This window comes from Brienomyrus brachyistius, chromosome 13 (genome assembly GCF_023856365.1).
Source record: "Brienomyrus brachyistius isolate T26 chromosome 13, BBRACH_0.4, whole genome shotgun sequence".
In the NCBI taxonomy this organism is placed as follows: Eukaryota; Metazoa; Chordata; class Actinopteri; order Osteoglossiformes; family Mormyridae; genus Brienomyrus; species Brienomyrus brachyistius.
Genome location: NC_064545.1, coordinates 17,835,681 through 17,855,964, shown reverse-complemented (window position 1 = coordinate 17,855,964; position 20,284 = coordinate 17,835,681). Strand labels below are relative to the sequence as shown.

Here is a 20,284-nt window from a genome sequence, read left to right as displayed (position 1 = left end):
ACTGTGCACTCCCGTCTAACACAGGACCTACTGGGCAAAGGAATCCTTGAATTCTGCCACCCCGAGGACCAGGGCCACCTCAGAGAGAGCTTCCAACAGGTGGGCTTCTTCTCCCGAATGCTCCTCATCAAGGACCCCCTTAGGAAATGACAGGAAGCCAGTTTACGCTCCAGTAATAACGCCCTAGCATCTACTGATGACGACAAACATCACATTGAGAGGAGAGCGGCTGGTAGTCATTCTGAACCTTCCATCCTAACTGGAGTCTGCTTAAGGAGTCATTGGCCTGATGGACCAGAACCAGCAGATGGGCATAGTCCATGGGTCATGCCATGAGAAACTGGTTTATGCTACCAGCTCTTATAAAACAAAGTTCATGTTTTGTCTGTAAGGACATTTGTAGTAAAAAAAAAAAAAAGCCTTTGAAGACATTACTCTTCACCGTTCTCTTCGTTTGGGTGACTGCTTGGTGACACGGTCAGTCATGTGGAGTTAGGAAGACGTTCCTCAGTCGAACGTCTTCCTTGGCATAAGAAGCTCTTTCCTCCAGCTGTGGACTGGGATATAACCCAATGCTTGAGGGAGTGTTTTCGCGGCACTGGTATCCGGTAGGTCTGCTGAGGAATCTTAACTTTACAGAGTGAGAGTATGACGGGAACTTTTTCTCCTACCTTCAGAGGACTGAAGCCAAGACAACTCGCTGTACTCCACAGGCAACAGGTTGACACTCTTAGTTCTGGGGCTCAAGTGGTCAATGACCTAAGTTAATGAGTGCAAGCACAGAAAAGATGCATGACACAGAAACATCATATTATTATTATTCAGTGACAGACTTTATTTTTCATTTATGTTTTCTTATTTTATTTGTTTTCTTTTTTATTATATGTGGTACTGGTGGCAGGGTGGCTCACTGGGTAGCACCAGCGGGCTGCGGGTTCAAATCCCATCCCCAGTTAGTCAAAAAACATTATATTATTTGAGCCATCATCTCTAAATTGACTGTGCCGTGTGACTGTGTGAGTGGACGTGCTTTTCCAAGGTGGACTGCCATTAAACCCATTAAATCCTGGCCCCCAGGCTTTTTAGCCTGTAATGGATGGATGGGTACTGGGATGTTGTTTTCGGAGCCACCAAAGCCCCTTTATCACCACACCTCCTCAGAATTTGGTGGTCCAGCTCTCTCGCTCCTCCTAGGTGGTGAAGCTGAAAGGTCAGGTCCTCTCCGTCATGTACCGCTTCCGTCTGAAGACCAGAGAATGGATGCTTATCAGAACCAGCAGCTTCACGTTCCAGAACCCCTACTCAGATGAGATTGAGTACATCATCTGCACCAACACCAACATCAAGTAAGAACCCCCATTCCAACAAATACATACAGCATCTAAGCCAGGACAGACCTTGTGCTGGTTCTGTGACCAGTTTTCTTGTGTTCCTGCCTTGGCAAATGAATGAACCTGCAGAGCTGTCTCACTGCCCAGAAGCTGGAAATATCCTTACATTTCTTCAGAACATGTTTTCTCCAGTCCTCAGTAGAACGTAGTACTGCTTTGCCGGGATCTATTTAAACTGCCCAAAAATGTTTCTTATTTAAACAGCCTCAAAGCATAGATTGATGTTGGCCTCCATTTGATTCATGTTTTTAATAAGGCGCTGAAATGGAAAATAACTTCTTGAATTATTATTATCTTCATAGTGGGCTTGTGTACTAGCTTTCCACCATGAAGACCCCTGACCCTAATGGTAGAACTCAGGAATAAACAGCTTGTTTGCTGTAGGCAAATCGTTTCACGTGTTGTGGACGCGTAACAGCAGGCGGCGTGCGTGGGATTGTTGATATTCCCGATCCAGAGGCCAGAACAGCTTCAGGGAAGGTTCCGTTGGAAAACGTGCAGAGCCTGGAACTGGGAACCTGGGGCGAAACAAACATCAATTTAGCTAAACAAATCCTCCAGGATGAGGCCTGCTCGCCCAAAGTAAATAGCTAGCGTCTCTTAGCTTCCATCCTTACGTGACCCTTTCCTCCATGCGCTAAGCAGATGCTGGCCTCCTCCTCGGCACAATGGTCCCCATTAATCTGATACATGCTAATGTGCAGTGAAGTCTGGTGAGGAGATTGAATTAGCTGTACAAACATTTCTGTGCTCTATGAATGTGTGAGCAAGGCTTCGTGGGTCATGTGACCTCCACCACACTGCTATGCTGGGGTGTGATTTCTGCTCCTCAAAGAGGACTAGTGTAGCATATGAAACGCCTACAAACGTGTGAAAGATCCATCTAACATGTTAGGACCTGTAACCCTTTGGGATTCAGGTCTCCATGCTTGCTTGTATGTTCCTCTAGACTTGTGGGATTGTTGTTTGTTTTAGTCCTGAAACTGGTTTTCCCATAACATATTCAACTGGTAAAAGCGGTGATTCTTCTTTGTGTCGAGTGATAGAATATTTTTGACCTGCAGCTAACATTGTTGAAGGGATTACTGCATACAACGGAAGATAAATGTCAAACTAGTGAGGTTCACAGCTTTTCGTGTATCTTAAGACTTCAGAACTCTTTCCATATTAGACTTTTGAAATGAGTGTTACTGTTGAAAGGATTAGATGTTTCCTTTTTGTGTAACCAACATCTGTGGTTGGTTACCTCGAATGGATTTAACATGAAATAGGCCTTGGGAGTTACCTATCTTTGCACAGCTCTGGATTGTGTTATGGAACCATGAAAGGTCAAAGGTCATAACCATGACACCACTACGCACACAGGAAGCAGTAGTCACTTTTTTCTCTAACGTAAGCCACGCATTCCAGAGCTTTCTCTGTAAACCATAGTAATGTGTTTTTGTGGTTGATATGGGTCCACGTGTAAATATGTTAACCAGATTTCTGGAGTTTCCCTAAGCAGATGGGGATTGTTTTGAAATTTGTTTGTGAAAGTTGAGGACAAACATTGCAGTCAGAATGATTGCTTTAGTAAATATCAATTTTTCTGAAGTTTTACATTGTAAGCCATCAGGTCGAGAGAGTAAAAGTCCAGACCGAGATTTTAGGTGTTTCTTAGTGCTTGACTGCACTCGTGTTCTCGGTTCTCCGTTTCATATCCACTTCCTTTGCTGAAGACCATTGTCAGGTAAAAATCCTCAAATGTCGTTCTTGCCTCACCCCAAATATCAAGGATACATCAGTTGTATCCTCACCAAATAAGACCAATCCCACAATTCATTGTGCCCCAAGTTCATTCGTAGGCAGCAAGTTATTTAGACCAGTCTTGCCAAGACCACATGAATGATCCTTGTGTTTTTGGTATTAAACACCATTTGTTTCAACCAAGCAGTTGAGTCCTCTGTGACTGTGCCTCTTCATACTCAATTGGCTGATTGGTTTAGACTTGTACCCTCTGGCCTGAAATACCCACCTCTGTAGGCCATTTACCATTGAAGGATGAGGGTATCTGAACATGTGAAAAGAGGAATTTTAATTTCAAAGTGAAGGTCACGGTGGCTCCGGCCTGCCCTGGGGTGGATCGGTGACCCGGGGCTCCATGTTCACAGGCAGCTCCAGCAGCAGCAGGTCGAGCTGGAGGAACAGCAGAAGACCAGCACTCCTGCCTATGACCTCACCCAGGTACTGACCAACCCCTGAGCAGAAATGCCTGCCCCCCCCTGGCCCCCCATGCCCTGCTCATGGCAGCACAGCCTCATGCTCTTAAAACCCACAGGTCCCCATCCCTGGTGCAGCTGCAGGGGTCCATGAAGCAGGCAAAACCCTGGAGAAGCAGGATGGCATGTTCTCCCAGGAAGCAGATGCTCGCTTTGTAGAGGTGTACGCTGGGATGCCAGGCTGTAGGACTCCTTGAATTTCCCCTTAATAGAAAACACATCAGAGGCCATAGAGTCATTAAGAGCAGCTAACTGTCATTTGTAAATAACAGCGACTGCCTGCAAGAACTTGTGTTATTTACAAAACTTGTCGCTAAAGAATAGCAGCTCTGTTTTCATTCTGAAAAATCATCCACTGCTTTTAGTTACTTAAATTCCAATGGAACGCTTATCGTAATGTTGATATTGCATTGTTTGGCACACCATCGGGTCTAACACTGTTCTCTCTGCAGCCGACAAAAAGATAATGGGGCCATCATCCACCTTGGGGAGCCAGCAGCTCTTCCCACAGGGCAGTCCCTTTGAAGCAGGGCATGCTGGGAAAACCTTTGGGTATAAAGATATCCTATATAAATTAGAGTGATCTCTGCGATAGCAGTGATGTCAGCAGTAGTCATGACCCTAAGAGCCAGGCGGCCCTGTTGGCTTACATGACGCCATTGTGTTTCAGTTCCTCTGTTATTCATGTTCCTGGGGTGTCTGATATCCAGACATCAACCCCCACTGGTCAGAATCTGGAGCAGATATCACAGGAAATTAACCCAGCCCCCGTGACTTGGACAGACAGCCGCCCCCCCTTCTCCTCGCAGGTGAGATGGCTCTGGAGTGTCTAAGGTGAATGGGTCTGCTGATAAACACACTCATTCAGTTGTATTTCCACTCTGAGTGCTGCTTTTGTGGTGTCCTGTTAGAGCGGCCGCTTGTAATTCCTGGCTTTCACTGGAATACCGTCTTATACCCCCCCCCCCCCCCCCCAGTCTGGGAAGACCCAGTCCTCTTCTTTCGAAATTGGCTCCAGTCACAGCTACACGGCAGACCCATCTCCATACAGCCCTCTTTCCAGTCCAGCCACATCGTCCCCCAGTGGGAATGGCTACAGCAGCTTGGCCAATCGTGGTGCTCCATTCGGTAAGATGCTTGGCTCACTGGCCAATCACACTGCAAGCCACTCAGCTGGACGCTGGAGATCTGCATGTGTGGTGTAATTATCTAGAAATGCTTCTTAAGCTGGATTTACACATGAAGATAGTTAGATTTTACCAAATGTTAGTGTTATATATCTGGGATTTTTCTTTTTTAAGCTTTAAAATAATGTGAATAAATTATTTGTCATTTGTTTAATTTACTACAAGAGTTACTTGTGTGGCTTGCAGGCATAAAAGCTATTCATTGAGATGGTTTTCAGTAATTTAAAGGCATTAATGGGTTAATGTGATTTGCTGTGATTTATAGATTATCTAAATAGCAGGTTTCTTCTAATGTTCTTGTGAAATGGGACCAATTGTCCTAACAATTTGATAAAAACCTGTTATTTTGACTTTGTATGGGCACACAAGGGAAAACTCGATTTTATAAAATATTGTGACTGCAATCAAAAAACTAAAAAAAAATGTTTACTTATGGTTAAAGTCAGGGCTGGATAGGGGTGTCATTGCTGGTATTAGGGTTTTGCCCGTAGGAATGACTGGATGGTCCCCAGAAAGATATGGATGCAAACACGTGTGTGTGTGTGTGTGTGTGTGTGTGTGTGTGTGTGTGTGTGTGTGTGTGTGTGAAGAAACCATATCTGTACCCTTGTTAGAAATAATGGAACCTCCCTCCTCTTTTCTCGGAAAATTAATTATGCCCCCCCCCTTTTTAAAATTATTTGTTTAATTTCCTGAGGGATTATAAACATTCTGCTTATGTTAGGAAAGTACAAAACACCCATAATAGATTCTTTAAGTCATGATGATCTCTTCTAGCTGTTGGGGAAATTGTTTTTTTCAACTAAAACATGTTTAATTCATTTTTTTAGGTATTCAGTTACATACACAAACACTATATGAATTGTCATATAAATTACATTGGGCATATTTATATATATTTTTGCCTGATATATAAAGGAAATGATTTTACATATCAGTCTTGCCAAACATTCTATTTTAGTGCATCCTAATTAGAACCAGGGACCATCAGATTGTTGTCTGTGAAAACAAGTTTGAAAAGAACTGGGAGATCCAGTATCCGCTTTGATTAGAGCAGCATATCCCAAGCCGCACATTTTACATTCACGTTTATTTTATTTATCAGATGCTTTTGTCCGTAGCGACATACAAACGAGGCCAAGTCTCACATTACAGACATACAGCTATGGAGAAGTGGACTAGGTATAAGTGCAGCTTCGCTAAGCCTACAGTGAATGCCCAGCGGTGGCAGACGGTGATTTTTAAAAATGGGGGAAGCAGTATAACAGCAGTATAGTCTGGACAGTATAACCAAAAAAAAGGCTTTTAGAAGGTCAGCTACTTGTGTGTCAAATCTGCTCTCCTTCGTCAAAGAACTTCTTTAGAATGAAGTCCGCAGCATGAGCCCCACTGTCTGCCAGGCTGCTTCGAAGCCTCTAGCTCAGCTTGAACCGGCACAGCTCAGTTAGCAAGCTAACTGCCGAACTGGTCTGCTAAAAATCAGTGAACCTGAAAATGAACTCAAAACTCAATGATAGCAGCTTTACAATATTTACAAATGTCACTGGCGAAAGATGATGAACGAAACGATAAACTGTCATTCTGGGTTCCAGCGAAACGGCTTTTGTGCGCGCAAATGCAGCAGAAAGAATGAACGCTGCGAGCCATCGTCGCCAACAGCGTGAGAGGCCTGTCAGCAGTAATGTTATTGGTGACGTATCCTATCTCGTTCAGAGACGCCTGACTTCCAGTTGAGACTCCAAGTCTATCTGTCCAATGATCATTTCCTAGGCGAAAACTATGTCTGATGCTCTCAGACTCCCAGTGAAGCACTGCAGCCAGACAGGTTTCAAAAACACATCATCAGAGCTTATTCACCAAAAAGCTTTTTCCATTTAGACAAAGCATGCAAGAATCTTCCCTGGACTTGCACTGAAGCTTGGCGTAAGCTCTACACAACATCTTCCAGCAAAGGCATATTAAACTGAGGTTGATTACACTGTGGTGATATATGGCCAAGGCTGAAAATATCAAGACAGATCGAATGTAGGGCATTTAGGATCAGGTGAGGAGCACACCCCAAGGTGAGGATGTAGCACACCCCAAGGTGAGGATGTAGACACACCCCAAAGTGAGGATGTAGACACACCCCAAGGTGAGGATGTAGACACACCCCAAGGTGAGGATGTAGACACACCCCAAGGTGAGGATGTAGACACACCCCAAGGTGAGGATGTAGCACACCCCAAGCTGAGGATGTAGATTATTATTCCAATTTGTAATTATTATTGTGGTTCTATTTACATTTAATATAATCATTCCAGCTACGCTGACAGGATCTGTCTGTTGTTCTCAAAAATTTCAGGTTAGATCTTGCCTTCTTCCATTTGACTTATTACTGATTAATCAGTTCGTATTCAGAAGACATGTGTGCGTCATGGTAGAATGTCACAAAAAAGGTATAAGTGGCAGTGCAGAGTGTCGTGACAGATGGGGCGTGGACTGCGCGCCTCCTTGCTTATGAGGAGACTGTGCTGACCGGTCTGAGGTCTCTCTTAAATCAGGAGGGCTGTTACCAGCTTCCATCAAGTATATGAATACCAGATGCCGTGATCTCATCGCTCAGGCTTGCACGGCATATTTATAACAAATTAAGGCTTAGGTAAATTTGTCTTCTGCTCTGTACATAAGACATAAGTGTACACACACCATCAATAAAATACAGCGAGTTAAAGCATTCCTCAATGTTATAGTAATAGCTCATCGTCAACCATTTGTAACCAGGCATGCACACACACGCACACACACCAGGATGTGCATCCAGACCTCCAAGGTCACCTCATCTGTCTCTGATGGCAGAAAGTTCCTTTCGTGTTCGTAGAATTATCGCATCTTTCTTTGAGTAACGCTTAGCGCAAGTCGCTAAATCAGAGCAGGTAAATCGCTGCATGTTGGGTCCATACTCTGTGATGGTGAGCCGTGCATACCTCAGATACTGGTCCCAGCTTGCTGGAAATGTGAGAAGCAGTGTAAGACTCTTAAGGGACATTGGGATGCACCACAACCAGTGACTGGGCCACTGTTGTACTAACGCACTTTAGGTTGCTATGAGTGGCCAAGTGTTTTCCACTGTGCGCTGCCTCAGTTGTGCACATGACCGGAAGGTGTCCGTAGGTACCTTCTTTACTCGACGTCTTTGCCCAAATTTGACGCTGTCCTGTCAGAAGGACACTAGCAACCTAAAGAATGAGGAGCACGTGGGAGGGGCAGCGTTGAATGTTTCCTGATTAGGCACACAGACACAGACAGCTCTGGCCAGTAAGAGCCACCGTGCTGATGAGGTAATCACATCAACCTTCAGGAAGCGGAGCCTTAAAAGCCTTCGGAGGAGATTGCTAAGTGTCTGGCTAATAGCTGTAATTCAAAAGTTGTTTATAAAAAGTCATTTGAACAAGATTCTTGCCCTTTGTGTCCTTAATATCCACAGCCTTGTCAGCTACTGCGAATGTCGACTAGGAGCCGCACTGTACCGAGGATTAGTTTTCCTCGTCGTGAGACTCGGGTTTCATCTGTGGATTAAGTTTGCTTTTCTCATAACTCTTCCTTAGCCACTGGAGTGATTTTCATTGCGATGAACCATGCGTGAAGACTACCTGAGCCTGTTCTCCTATAAACACCAAAATAAAATAGTTACTGGGGCTGTTCTTTAAAGACGTGCTTTAGCATGGAGCAGGATGTTGTGCATCCCTTGGCTTCACCACAAAGCACCGACCTGGTCTGTAACCGAGCCCCACTCCGGATTTATACGTGCCACGTCCAATTACTGATGTTGCAGATGAAGGCGGTCAGGATGGGGTCCAGTTCCAGGGCCGGCCCTCAGAGGTGTGGTCACAGTGGCAGGGGCAGCACCACGACCAGCAGGGCGGCGATCAGCACGGCCACACCCAACCTGGGCAGACAGAGGTCTTCCAGGTAAACACATATCTCAGCTGTGGCTTTAAAACCCCAGTGTATTTGTACCTGTTTTTAACAGATTAGGGTGTTTATCAGCTGGCTAGGCACCTGTGGAAACCCAACCTGCCAGGTCACAATCATCTCGAAGCATCTATTATGCACACTTCCCGAGTTCGAATAACCAGTTCTCTCCTGGCTTCTAGGACATGCTGCCTTTGGCTGGGGATCCAACACAAGGAACAGCCAATTACAACATTGAAGACTTTGCTGACTTGGGAATGTTTCCGCCTTTTTCCGAGTAGCTTCCAATAATATGGAAAGGATGGCCGAGGAGTCTGTTTCTGTTTGCCTTTATGCTCAAAAGAATGGTACATCAAAAAATGTCAGTAAACTCCCCCGTGCCTGTGAAGGTCAACAAACACACCCGTCCCCGTAAACAAGGGAGACGGTACCATCATCGCAGTGGAATCCGTAAACAAGACTGATGAGTAACGTGTGACTTGTAAGTGTTGATCACCTGACGGAACAATCAGTTATGTGCCACAGTGACTGTGTGCTGCTGCGTTTCTGCCTTGTTTACATTCCAGAAGAGTTTCACTGCATTCAGTTTCCATATTCCGGGTGTCCGTGACGGACGTTGACTAAAGATCACTGTTTACACAGTTCACAAAAAATCTGTCCCAAAACACTGCACAAGCAGCACCAACTTGGGTGTCTACCATTTATCACTAATTACAGCTTTTGTTTAACACAGTAGGATTCAAAGGCAACGCTGGGTACGATAGTGTGAAGTACTAAACACACAAGAAGCATAAGTTTGTACTAGATTTGGAAAAGGCAACAGCAGCAGCTCTTTGTGAGATGAAGGTCCTTACACAGGCTGAGCAGCATGAAACACAACTGCTGCACTTTGCATATCGTTTTTTTTTCACTGTTCACAGACAACAGCATTGGTTATTTTGCATGGCAATGCATGGCCAGATGTATGTATTGCAGTGTTGCAGTGTTTCCCAAAATGGTCCTCAGGGACCCGCAGACAGTTCACGTTTTTGCTCTACCAGGGGCTGGGAGGAAGCAAAAATATGGACTGTCTGTGGGTCCCTGAGGACCGGGTTGGGAAACACTAATGTATTGTGTAACATTTGGTAGTGGGATGACCAATCATGAGTCACCATAGGTTTGCTAGATCAAGTCAGAGTTTTTGTAAATAAAGCGTGATTTATACATCACTGTTTTTGTACATGGAAAAAGTATACGCATTTTATGTACTATCGATATCACTGTGCATAAAGTTAATCAGTGTATTAATGTTTAGTTTAATGTATTTTATGTCTGGACTTGTATAAAAATTGTGTAACTGTGATTATTTTTGTGTGACTGCACAGATGTGCTTGTGACAATTAAATATCGACTATACAATCGACTATTTAATTACGCAATGCTATGAAATGCATGCTAACGTGTGCCTATGCTGTCATAAGAACACAGCATCATCAGTGGACCCATGCTTTTTGGCCGGGGCGTGCCTGAGTCGTACGTGAAGCCCTGCTTCGGAGTATTCATCCTTAAACGCTCTATATCCCTGTGAACACGGCCGGCTCTAGCAGAATAGACGGTAGCCTTGTACCCCAAATTACCTTTTTGCAGAGGAAGTGAAATGTATGAGAGGTATTTTCTGCGAAATCAGAATGATTTAAAAAGTCAGATGTGAATTTTTCTTTAATTAAACTAAAAAACCTTTTTGTGTTTTATTTTTTCTATTTGACTTTGTTTCCTGCTTTTACTTTTTCATTTTCAAGTTTGCAACATGCAAATATGTTAATCGGAGTGAGGCGGTGGGCGGAGCTACGGATCACTGCTTTTCATTGTTTTGTTTTTTTTTTTTTGCAGAAAATACCTCCCATAGAAATGATAATCAATTTTCCTGCTAGGTGAAGTAAGGGTAGTAAAACTTTGCCAAGGGCCCCTGTCTGGGTGCAGCAGGGCTGGTACAATCGGTTGATGGGAGGCGGGTCTCCTACATAGGAAGCATATGTTTCCTGCCTTACAATTTGATTTAACTACATGCTTTTCTATTTACATTGTTTTCAGGGGGGAAAAATGTATTTTGAAATGAAAACCACCCTGAACCACTTTTCGGGAGCAGTGTAATAGCCGAACACTGGTGGGGAATCAGTTTCTAACAATGACAGAAACATTAACCGGTTGTTATAATCAGGGGTAATACAAGATCACTTCAGTCCCATTCAGATTTATTTCTGGATTTATATGAATACTCGGCTTGATCGTTCATAAGTGATTTTATAGACAATAGCAAATTTAGAGTCTGAGAATTAATTTCAGGGTTTAATGCAATACTGTGGCTTGCATGAACATAAGTATGACTAAGTGACGGCAATGAGCAGCTGTAAAGAGGCAGAGAGGAGCTTCAGCGGTAGTTTAACACCGAGGTACAGACGTTCATAATCCTGGCTCCTGTGCCTCTTTGCAGCTATTATATTCCATTGTTTGCTCTTATACTGTAACCTGAGGTGCACGTCTCAATCCCTAAACTCCTCACAGACGTGTACCAGGCCTCACCCAGCCGGAGGTCGCTGTGCATTTTCCCTGCTTTTGCACGTGACACCAGAGATTAAGACTCAGCAAATGTGTTGTAAGCAGCAGGACATGAGGGCGGTGGCTCAGGGGGTGCAGAGGCGCTAACGTGCCCTCGTGAGCAGTGTGCTGCTGCCCTCAGAGTAGGAGCGCTGTCAATGGTTTGACGTCGTTATTACATGCTGACACTGCATGGATGGCACCAGGATGTCCACGGAAGCTGAGTCATCCCAACTGCTCTTCCTCATGCCAGAAATCAGTTAGGTTGACATACCTTGTTGTAGAATTGTAAGATTTTGCTGAAAACTTGAGGCTTCGCCGTCCAGCTCATGCAAAGTGTTTTGTTGATAACAGTATATAAAAAGGTTTTGATTACACTTTATTTCATGGGGCACAAGTAATATAGTATTAGGCTATTACTTACATATTTAACCACAAAGTCTTAATCACATACTGATCTCATGTTAATTCATCATTAATGCATTGTGATGCATGTTTTATCTAAAGCAGTTACTATATTTGTTAAAATATCTGTGAACTGCTGAAGTTATGAAAAATAGAAGTTAAATACTGATCGGTAATTGGACGGCATTTATATACCACCCATTGGTGGCAGAGGCTGCTATGCAAGGCACCACCCTGCTCACTGGGAGCAACTTGGGGTTCCATGTCTAGCTCAAGGGCACTTTGATGGGGTCAGGAGGAATCAAGGCTCGAACCGGCAACTCTCCAGTTGCCGAACGATAGCACTACCTCCTGCGCCACCATCACGATGCTGCTTTTATCCCAAGTTGTTAATATTTTTGTTACTATATCTGTTAGTTCACAAAGATTTATAGAATTATTGAAGTAACTACAACAGAACTGCTGAAGGAACAAGTCATGCAAAACACAAGCTAAATACTGTTTGTTCATTATTGACGAATCGCGATGCATCTTTTATTTCAAGTAGCAAGTATATTTGTTTCTGATTTGTACTTTAGCGACTGAGTATTCGTGCCCCATCAGGTAAAGTGTAACCGAGGTTTTTGCTTTACTTTAGTCGGCATGCTAAAGCCCTTGATTAAATGTCTTCTACTGTGGTAAATAAATAGGTGATCCACCCCTTAGCTGCCACACAAAGTTGAGCTTCTCACATGCATGATCAATCTGAACTGGCCCACTAAATAAGTCTGTGTAAATAAGTAATGGGTAGATCTCTGAAGCCGCTCCGAGTAAGAAAATCTGCTAAGCAAGTAAAATATAATAATCACTTCTGGCCTGCTTTATTTTACTTTGTTTTCAAACAAAACAGGGAGTCTTAATGGGTGTTATCCTGAGAGCTCTAGGGGCCGAGAGGAGGAAAAAAAAGATTCTTTCTGAAATGTTTTTATACTCTAGCAGATTCTTCTCTGAACTGAGAGGCGATAGGATCACTACTGCCGCTGCCAGTCTACACACTCCCTGTCTTGGTCCAGCTGGACGGGGCGTTTACACCGTGATTGATAGGTGGTCAGGTCATGCCCCGGGCACCTGCAGTCCTCTCCAATCATTCTTGCCATTCCTCCCATCAGCTCTGACCTACCTCTCGTTTCCCATGTCGTGCTTAATTCAGGATGGAACAATTCTCAGCATGTTCCTTCCAGGTTTCGATCCGATGTGATTTCTGACTGAGAACAAAAACCCCGTGTTGGATCACTCAGAGACTTACTCCTGTGTCAATTACAGTTAAATATGTCAAAAATGTCTTTTAAATGTGATTTATGACCTGTTGTAACTGCTGAAGCTATACTTGTTCTGAAACTCCAAGCTTTTGAGCTGTGATTCATTTGATGTGTCGGTTTTGGTGTAATTCTTCTTCCTTTACTCCTTTTTTTATTTCATGTTCCTTCTTACTAATTGGACACAGATCTAACGGCGTTCTGTTTGTGCCGAATTTTGGAACTAAATGGGAGAGCGCAATGGCACTCTTGAGAGACTCAAGATGTTCACTCCGCCTTGTGTTGTCGTTGGCTGATTTGGACTTTAGTCCCTGGGTCCATATATCATTCCCCAGTCCATGCCAGTGCTCAGACCTGGTGAACCCTTTGCCTCATAGCTAAATATGTATGTTGTAGCATCTTTATTTAGTAGTCCTGTCTGTAGATATTTAAAAAAAAAATTAAAATCTAGAAATCTGCAAACTGTTTTTGACACCGGACTTCAGATGTGCTGTAAGCTGCCCATCCTTTGTTGTGAAACTAATTTTCCTCCCCCGTCAATTAGCTCGTTACAGATGATGTGAATTATCAGAAATCATATTTCATCCACGCAGCTTATTTAAATATCTTGAGTCATGGGTCTTTTGCTATGGTGCAGTCTTCGTGACTGACCCTTGTGGTCTCTCCTTTGTCCGCATTTAGAGAAGATCCCCCAGAATCGCTCATTAGTTGTCAGCATGGACAGGGGTCCATATTAATCTGAAACTCGACTGCAGACTGCTTTTACCTGTAATGTTTCCCAGTGGCAACACGCAGGTTCCTGATCTAGAGTGAGATCTTAGCAATGGCTGCAGACTGGCTCAAAATGCCCATGTGTTGGCGTTTATTAGTACTTCCTGGAGCATGAGGCTCTACTGGAGTGACAGCTGTGTTTGTAGTATTTCCAAACTCAGCGGTCTGTCCCGGAGGCCCTATGATCTGCATTACAGGAGCGGAATCACTTGAATGTTTAGAAAACAGTTACAGACATGGAACAAATTTGCGTGCGTGTGTCTGTTTTTGTATTGTTATGAAGCTTGAAATCGGAGTTGTGGCGTAGCTTTCGAAAGTTATGTTTATTTTGAAAGTACAAAATAAATACAACAATCTATTGCCAACGTCCACAGATTCTTTAAAAAGTCGACAGAGATGAGTCTCGGGCCCTTGGGAAGAAGAAATGAGATGTTAATGAAACACGTTATTTATGTTGCAAGTGATTCAGGGGTAACTGTTGTTCTCAGAATAAATGACTCGAGTATCCCAGCCTACTGACGGAACAGCGGTTTTGGCCCCCGTCACTTGTGAGGTAAAGCATGGTCTGACCATTCCATCAGTACTACTAAACAGAAACACAAATATATTGATTCAGAGACCAACCTCCAGTTATGTCTCCATCCATCTGTAAGCCTGCTGTACTCCTCCATGCCAGCGTTGTCCTCTGTGAGAGGAGATGGGGGACAAGGGGAGCTGGAAATATTTAATTGTCTTACATGTGCATGAACCTACATAGCTACTGTATGTTTCATGTGTATGGCTAATGGTCAATGTCATAGCAGGTTACAGCCTGGTCCTGATCATGAGGTGATCAACAAAGAACATTCCACTGGGCTGTTATAAGTCCCCTTAAAATGAATTTATTTAATTTAAAGTGTGGCGTCACCAATGGGCCTTGTTCTTTGGAGGGCATGTCATACACAAGGAGACCATGTCTGAAAGAGTTCACATCCATGACATGTGAAGGAGATGTCGACCGTAAGAAGTACTCAGCAATGGCCACAATCCACAGAAGTCACCGGACTACAAGCACCGGTGTGCTGAATTATTTTAATTCAACAATGTCCATTCCCTTTAATTACTGTTTTACTTTTTTTTTGTTTTGTTTAATTCGCCGTTAGTGTCATTTAGCAGAAACACCTGTCACCTGGTACTTGATAAGTGGATGGTGGATTGGTAGTTGGGGAAAAAACATACAAAGCAAAAAAGATAATGCTGAAACATTACTGCTGTATAAGTTTGAAACCATGAAGTCAGATCAGCAGAGGTGCCTCGCAGCAGAAACTTTAGATTCTGTCCTGCCCTATAGCGGTTTGATGGCTTGCCCCTGGCACTTGCAAAGCTTACCTAGCACAAAGTGTTCCTGTTTTTGATGTAGTTCACTGTCTTGTGCAACGCAGTGATGTCAGAGATGTTACCTGGTACCTTGGGCGGAGCTTAATTTGGCTCCGCTTCTGACGTCATCCCGTATATCCCGGGGCGTATCCCTTATTCTGATTGGTCGAGGGGTTATGTCCATATGTGGTATCGTACATGGTTATGCCACTTGTTGGCGTTAAACTTTAATAGAATAAAAATACATTATATGTATTTATTTGTGTTACTTTTAATTACGCGAAAAGTAATTAAAAGTATAGCGGGTTGAACGCAAGCTAGCCTAAATCTAAACAAGTACGAACATGCCCGAACGAAACACTGTCAGAACAGCAAATGCTGAGTTTAAACAAGCACAAGCGAAACCAATTAACATACAGCATGTCGTTTTAAAAGAAGAAAGCACTTAAACTCATTACATTTAACCAACATGTTAAAAGAAGAGAACCTTTAGCAGTATATACCAGTGTTTTATTTCGTTGTTAGGTTGAAGAAAGCATTTAACCAGCAAGCTTTTAGGAGGAATAACCTTTAAGTCCGACGGTAGCTAAAAGGCGAAATGAGCGAGTCCCGCAGCTTTGGTACGTGTGACCGGCACCAATGGGGACACATGTTGCCCTTTTATTTCAAATGAGACCTTTTAACCATAACGTTTTTAAGTAATGAAACTCTTTTTCGGCCAATGTGTTATTTAAAATGAAACATCCTAAGCATTTCGACAAGAATCAAGGAATAACATGGGCAATCCTTGTTAAAATGACTCTCGCTGTCTCCATGTCGCGCTTGTGCGTAGAACCACAACACTTTTATTGAAAACAGCTGAGGCAAGTAGTTTTCTGAATTTTTAAGTGTGTATAAAATAAGTAAACGTGTGTAAGATAAGTATAAAATGTGTTACAAAGCATATAGCCAACGATAATTAATAAAGAATTTAAGATAATGATCTGCCGGGTGATGTGACTCAATAACAGATACTACTCTGCCGAGGCTTGAACCAGCGACCTCCTTGATCGCAGGCACGGTCTCTCCTAAGATCGCTGGTTCAAGCCTCAGGCAGTATCTGTTATTGCGTCACATCACCCGACAGGTCGTTATCTTGGAGGGTAGTGCAACACACTGAGTGCCAGTGCCTGCGATCAGAAGATCACAAGTTCAAACCTCCTGAAGAGTAGAGTCTGTTATTGCTGTCACGTCACAGGCAGATCATTATCTTGGTGCGACCAATGCCAGCGATCCAGGAGGTCCCTGGTTCAAGCCTCGGCAGAATAGCGTATTTTATTGCCGTTGTGTCACCCCGTAGATCATTATCATGAAGCCTTAAGAGTCATCCGTCGGAGGATGGAGGGTGGCACGACACACTGAGCGACCATTCTTGCAGTCAAGGAGGTCATTGGTTAAAACCGCGGCAGAGTAGCATCATTTATTGCTGTCACGTCACCCGGCATATCATTATCTTGAAGCCTTAAGGGTGCTTAGTTGGAGGATGGCGGGTGGCGCAACGCACTGAGTGACCGTATCTGTAATCAGGAGGTCCCTGGTTCGAGCCTCAACAGAGTAGTATCTTTTATTTCCGTTGCGTTACCCGGCAGATCATTATCTTGAAGCCTTAAAGGAGGTTGGTTAGAGGATGGAGAGTGGCGCAACACACTGAGCGACCGTACCTGTAGTCAGGAGGTCCCCGGTTCGAGCCTCGGCAGAGTCGCAGCTCTTATTTTCGTCGCGTTATCCAGCAGATCATTATAATGAAGCCTTAAGGGGTAAAAAGTTGTTCAGAAATTGCCACAGATCCGTAAACTAGATTTGCTCTGACCCGTACATGTTTGAGAGTCAAAATTACGAAAACATCAGCTCTGAATGTGCCTGGTGAGTGGCTCAGTGGGCTAAGCCGCTGTGCTCGTGATCGGAGAGTTGAGGTTGGCAGTTCAAGCCCGCCCTCAGCAGGATGGTTACAGGGTGTGTGTGTGTGTGTGTGTGTGCGTGCATGGGTGTAAGCAGGATCAGTCAGTGTGTTCGAGGACCTGCCCTGTAAGGGCAGGGTTGAGCACACTGACCTAAGCAAAGACATAAGCTTACCACCCTTTTTTTTGAAAAATTGTTTTTTTTGGCGATTCACACTTATGTTCCAACTATCTCTCTGTGGCCCCTCCTCCATCTACATGGATCCTCCTGTATCTCTGTGGTGCCTCCTACATCTCTGTGGCTACTCTGTCAAGGCTGGGCTTGAACCAGCAACCTTCTGATCACAGACACTTAGCCTGCAGCGCCACTCACCATTCTTACTTGTAGATTGTTTTTCGTATATATGTCTTTGTTTCCCCTATCTTGCCAAATAAAGGATTCACACAATGGATCACCTATCTCATCTGCCAAGGCTGGGCTTGAACCAGCAACCTTCTGATTACAGATACAGAGGATTAGCCTGCAGCGCCACTTGCCACCCAGGCTTATGTGCTGTTTTTCGTATATATGTCTTTTTTTTCCCCTATCTTGCCAAATAAAGGATTCACACAGACAAACAACTTATTACTTCTGGTAAGACTGGGCTTGAACCAACAACCTTTGGATTACAAATACAGAGGATTAGCCGGCAGCGCCACATGCCACCCATGCTGGAATGCTCTGTTTTTCGTATATATGTTTCCACATGTTCTGTTACACTGCTGTTAACATTCTGTGCTTTTGGGCTGTCTTCTTTCTCAGTAAGAATACATGCCTTATTTCGATCTCAGTTTCTGATGAATATTTCCATCCATCCATCCATCCATCCATTTTCCAAACCGCTTACCCTACTGGGGGTCTGGAGCCTATCCTGGAAGCAATGGGCACGAGGCAGGGAACAATCCAGGATGGGTGGCCAGCCCATCGCAGTGATGAATATTTCTTTGTAGTTAATACTAATTTGAAGATTATACTCTCGAATCAATAAAGTTGGTATTAATATATGACAGTTGGCTCATCGGCCAGCTTCATACATCTTATGGTCTGAATCCAGACTCTTGGATGTTTTCTGCAGGTTTCCTCCTGCAGTCTGAAGACACATTCGGCTGATATCTAAATTATACATAAGGTGGGAGTGTGTGTATGTGCCCGTCTATGGAGTGACATCCCATTCAGCATGGTCCCCTGCCTTGTGCCCTATACTTCCTAGAACAGGCTATTCCCAACCCTGTAGTGCATAAGTGAAGATGGAGGGATTGATAGGAGGAGCCTAGAGGACCCAAAGAAAATCTGTATAAGACAAGGAGAGGGAGCAAACTCCACACACACAAAGCCAAGGTGGACCCTGGAAGTGTGAGGCAACAGTGCTACCAACCATATCCCCCCCCCCAGCAGAAAAAGAGATAGTTGGAATTTCAATAGGGACCCTGAATCTTATGATAAACTGCTACAGAGGGTGGCCCACTCTCTGTGCTTAAGATCTGAGATATTATATAACACAGACTTTCCAAAAGCAATGGAGCTTCTAACATATTTTCAGGGTGATTAAAATTATACTGCTTGGTCTGTGATAACAGATTAACAACATTTTCTAGTTGTTTGCTCAATATGAGATGGAGGGAGATGCTTAAAAGCACTGACTGCTGAAATACTATTTCAAATGAGCTGTTGGACACTACATTCATTCTTTAAGTGTTTTGGTTTTAATGTCAGTGCTGGCAGAGAGAAGGCGACTCCTCTTACCCGCAGATATGCACACACACTGACCAACGTGAAGGTGACACTCATCTGAACTTCTGCGAAGTGTGACGTCTCTTAGGCTACGAGTCAAGATTAAATTCTGACACCCTTTGAAGCCTTGTCAGTTTTGACAGGGGAGTCTTTCAGTAGCACTGATTCAATGAAGCATGTCCTTTTGAATGCACCAGTGGTCTCTAACAAAGATAAAATTCCCAGATAGTCTCAGTAGAGCTGGGGATCTCAAGATGAATTACGTAATTTTTCTCTAATAAACCAAGTCATTCCAACTCCCTTCTTCAAAGGATGTAATAAAACCACCCAAAATACCTTAGGATTGCACTATAACTTTATTAGCAGTGGAACAGACATGACTGTTGATACTAGCCACCGATTTTAATGTTATATGATTTACTGTATTCTCATTAGTCTTTTGTTGAAAAAAGTAGCGTTTTATTTATCTCGTGATAAATTATCCCCATGATGTTACATTGCCAAAAGTGTAAAATACATTATATACCTAAATTTGTACGTCTAGCGGCTCCTAGAAAGTTATCATTTTTTAATTTACTGATGTACACCTTAGTCCCTTATGTTTCCCAAAATGTATTATTAGATGTCGGTTTCAGCTGGCAAGTAAACGTAGTTTAAACTACACTGTTGAAAGTTAAAACAATGAAACAGGGTTGGTCCTTTCGAAATAATGTGCACGCGCTTGTGGTATGTATTTAAATACGAATTATTTGAAAAATGTTCGTGTCGGTACAATAAATTATATATGGCCATACTACTTTTGTTTACTTCAGCTAGCTACCTATCACCCTATGAGTTAGTAATTTAACGCTTAATTTATATTTTCCAGATCAGGATAAGCAATTGCCTCATGGGTACAATTTGAACAGTTATATCAATATTTACGAATATTTAAGTAAAATATGCATTGTTATGCAAGTAAAATAAAAACATGTCCTTCGTAAAGACAACGGCAGACACGACACGGGCGAGACGATGAGTTTCCTGTCTCTTTGTTTGCTAATCGGTTATTGCTTTTAATACTGATGATCAAGATATACACTGTCAACGTCGACTGTACATAACCCTGTCAGATACAAAGATTTCAAAGCTATATTGCCAACATGTAGTTAACATGTAGTAACATCATATCTTACCTCGTTACCTTTTAACTTTCCACCCCTAATTTACCGACAATGACGAACTTAAACTCGCCAAACCAGCCACTTTCCTGCGCCTGCAGCTAAACTACTGTCTGCCAAGATGTGCGCGCGAATGACTGGAGCCGGTTGCTACGCGACTGACGTAACGCCCGGGAAAGGTCATTCCCGAGTCCCGAGGGAAGCAGCAGCATCCCGCCTCGCGGC

At 43.5% G+C, this 20,284-nt stretch overlaps 1 protein-coding gene and 1 long non-coding RNA gene across 4 annotated transcripts in view; one reads left to right on the top strand and one right to left on the bottom strand.

The window, feature by feature from the left end:
• Window positions 1-10,188, top strand: part of LOC125705906 (aryl hydrocarbon receptor nuclear translocator 2-like) — a 28,176-nt gene extending 17,988 nt beyond the window's left edge. For 2 of the 3 annotated variants that reach the window (XM_048972250.1, XM_048972252.1), the window contains exons 11-19: window positions 25-99; window positions 1,195-1,346; window positions 3,542-3,614; window positions 3,709-3,832; window positions 4,102-4,201; window positions 4,320-4,458; window positions 4,627-4,777; window positions 8,642-8,787; window positions 8,973-10,188. In XM_048972250.1, the coding sequence (XP_048828207.1) occupies window positions 25-99; window positions 1,195-1,346; window positions 3,542-3,614; window positions 3,709-3,832; window positions 4,102-4,201; window positions 4,320-4,458; window positions 4,627-4,777; window positions 8,642-8,787; window positions 8,973-9,071 (1,059 nt within the window). In that variant the 3' untranslated portion in view covers window positions 9,072-10,188. The remainder of the gene's footprint in view (window positions 1-24; window positions 100-1,194; window positions 1,347-3,541; window positions 3,615-3,708; window positions 3,833-4,101; window positions 4,202-4,319; window positions 4,459-4,626; window positions 4,778-8,641; window positions 8,788-8,972) is intronic. The other variant, XM_048972251.1, reaches the window with a different exon arrangement.
• Window positions 10,189-14,141: 3,953 nt separating this feature from the next.
• Window positions 14,142-20,210, bottom strand: LOC125705911 (uncharacterized). The gene is made up of 4 exons (XR_007381761.1): window positions 20,075-20,210; window positions 16,892-16,979; window positions 14,460-14,520; window positions 14,142-14,245 (listed from the first exon to the last, which is right to left on the bottom strand). It is a non-coding gene; the product is annotated as an uncharacterized LOC125705911 (long non-coding RNA).
• Between the last annotated feature and the right edge of the window lie 74 nt (window positions 20,211-20,284).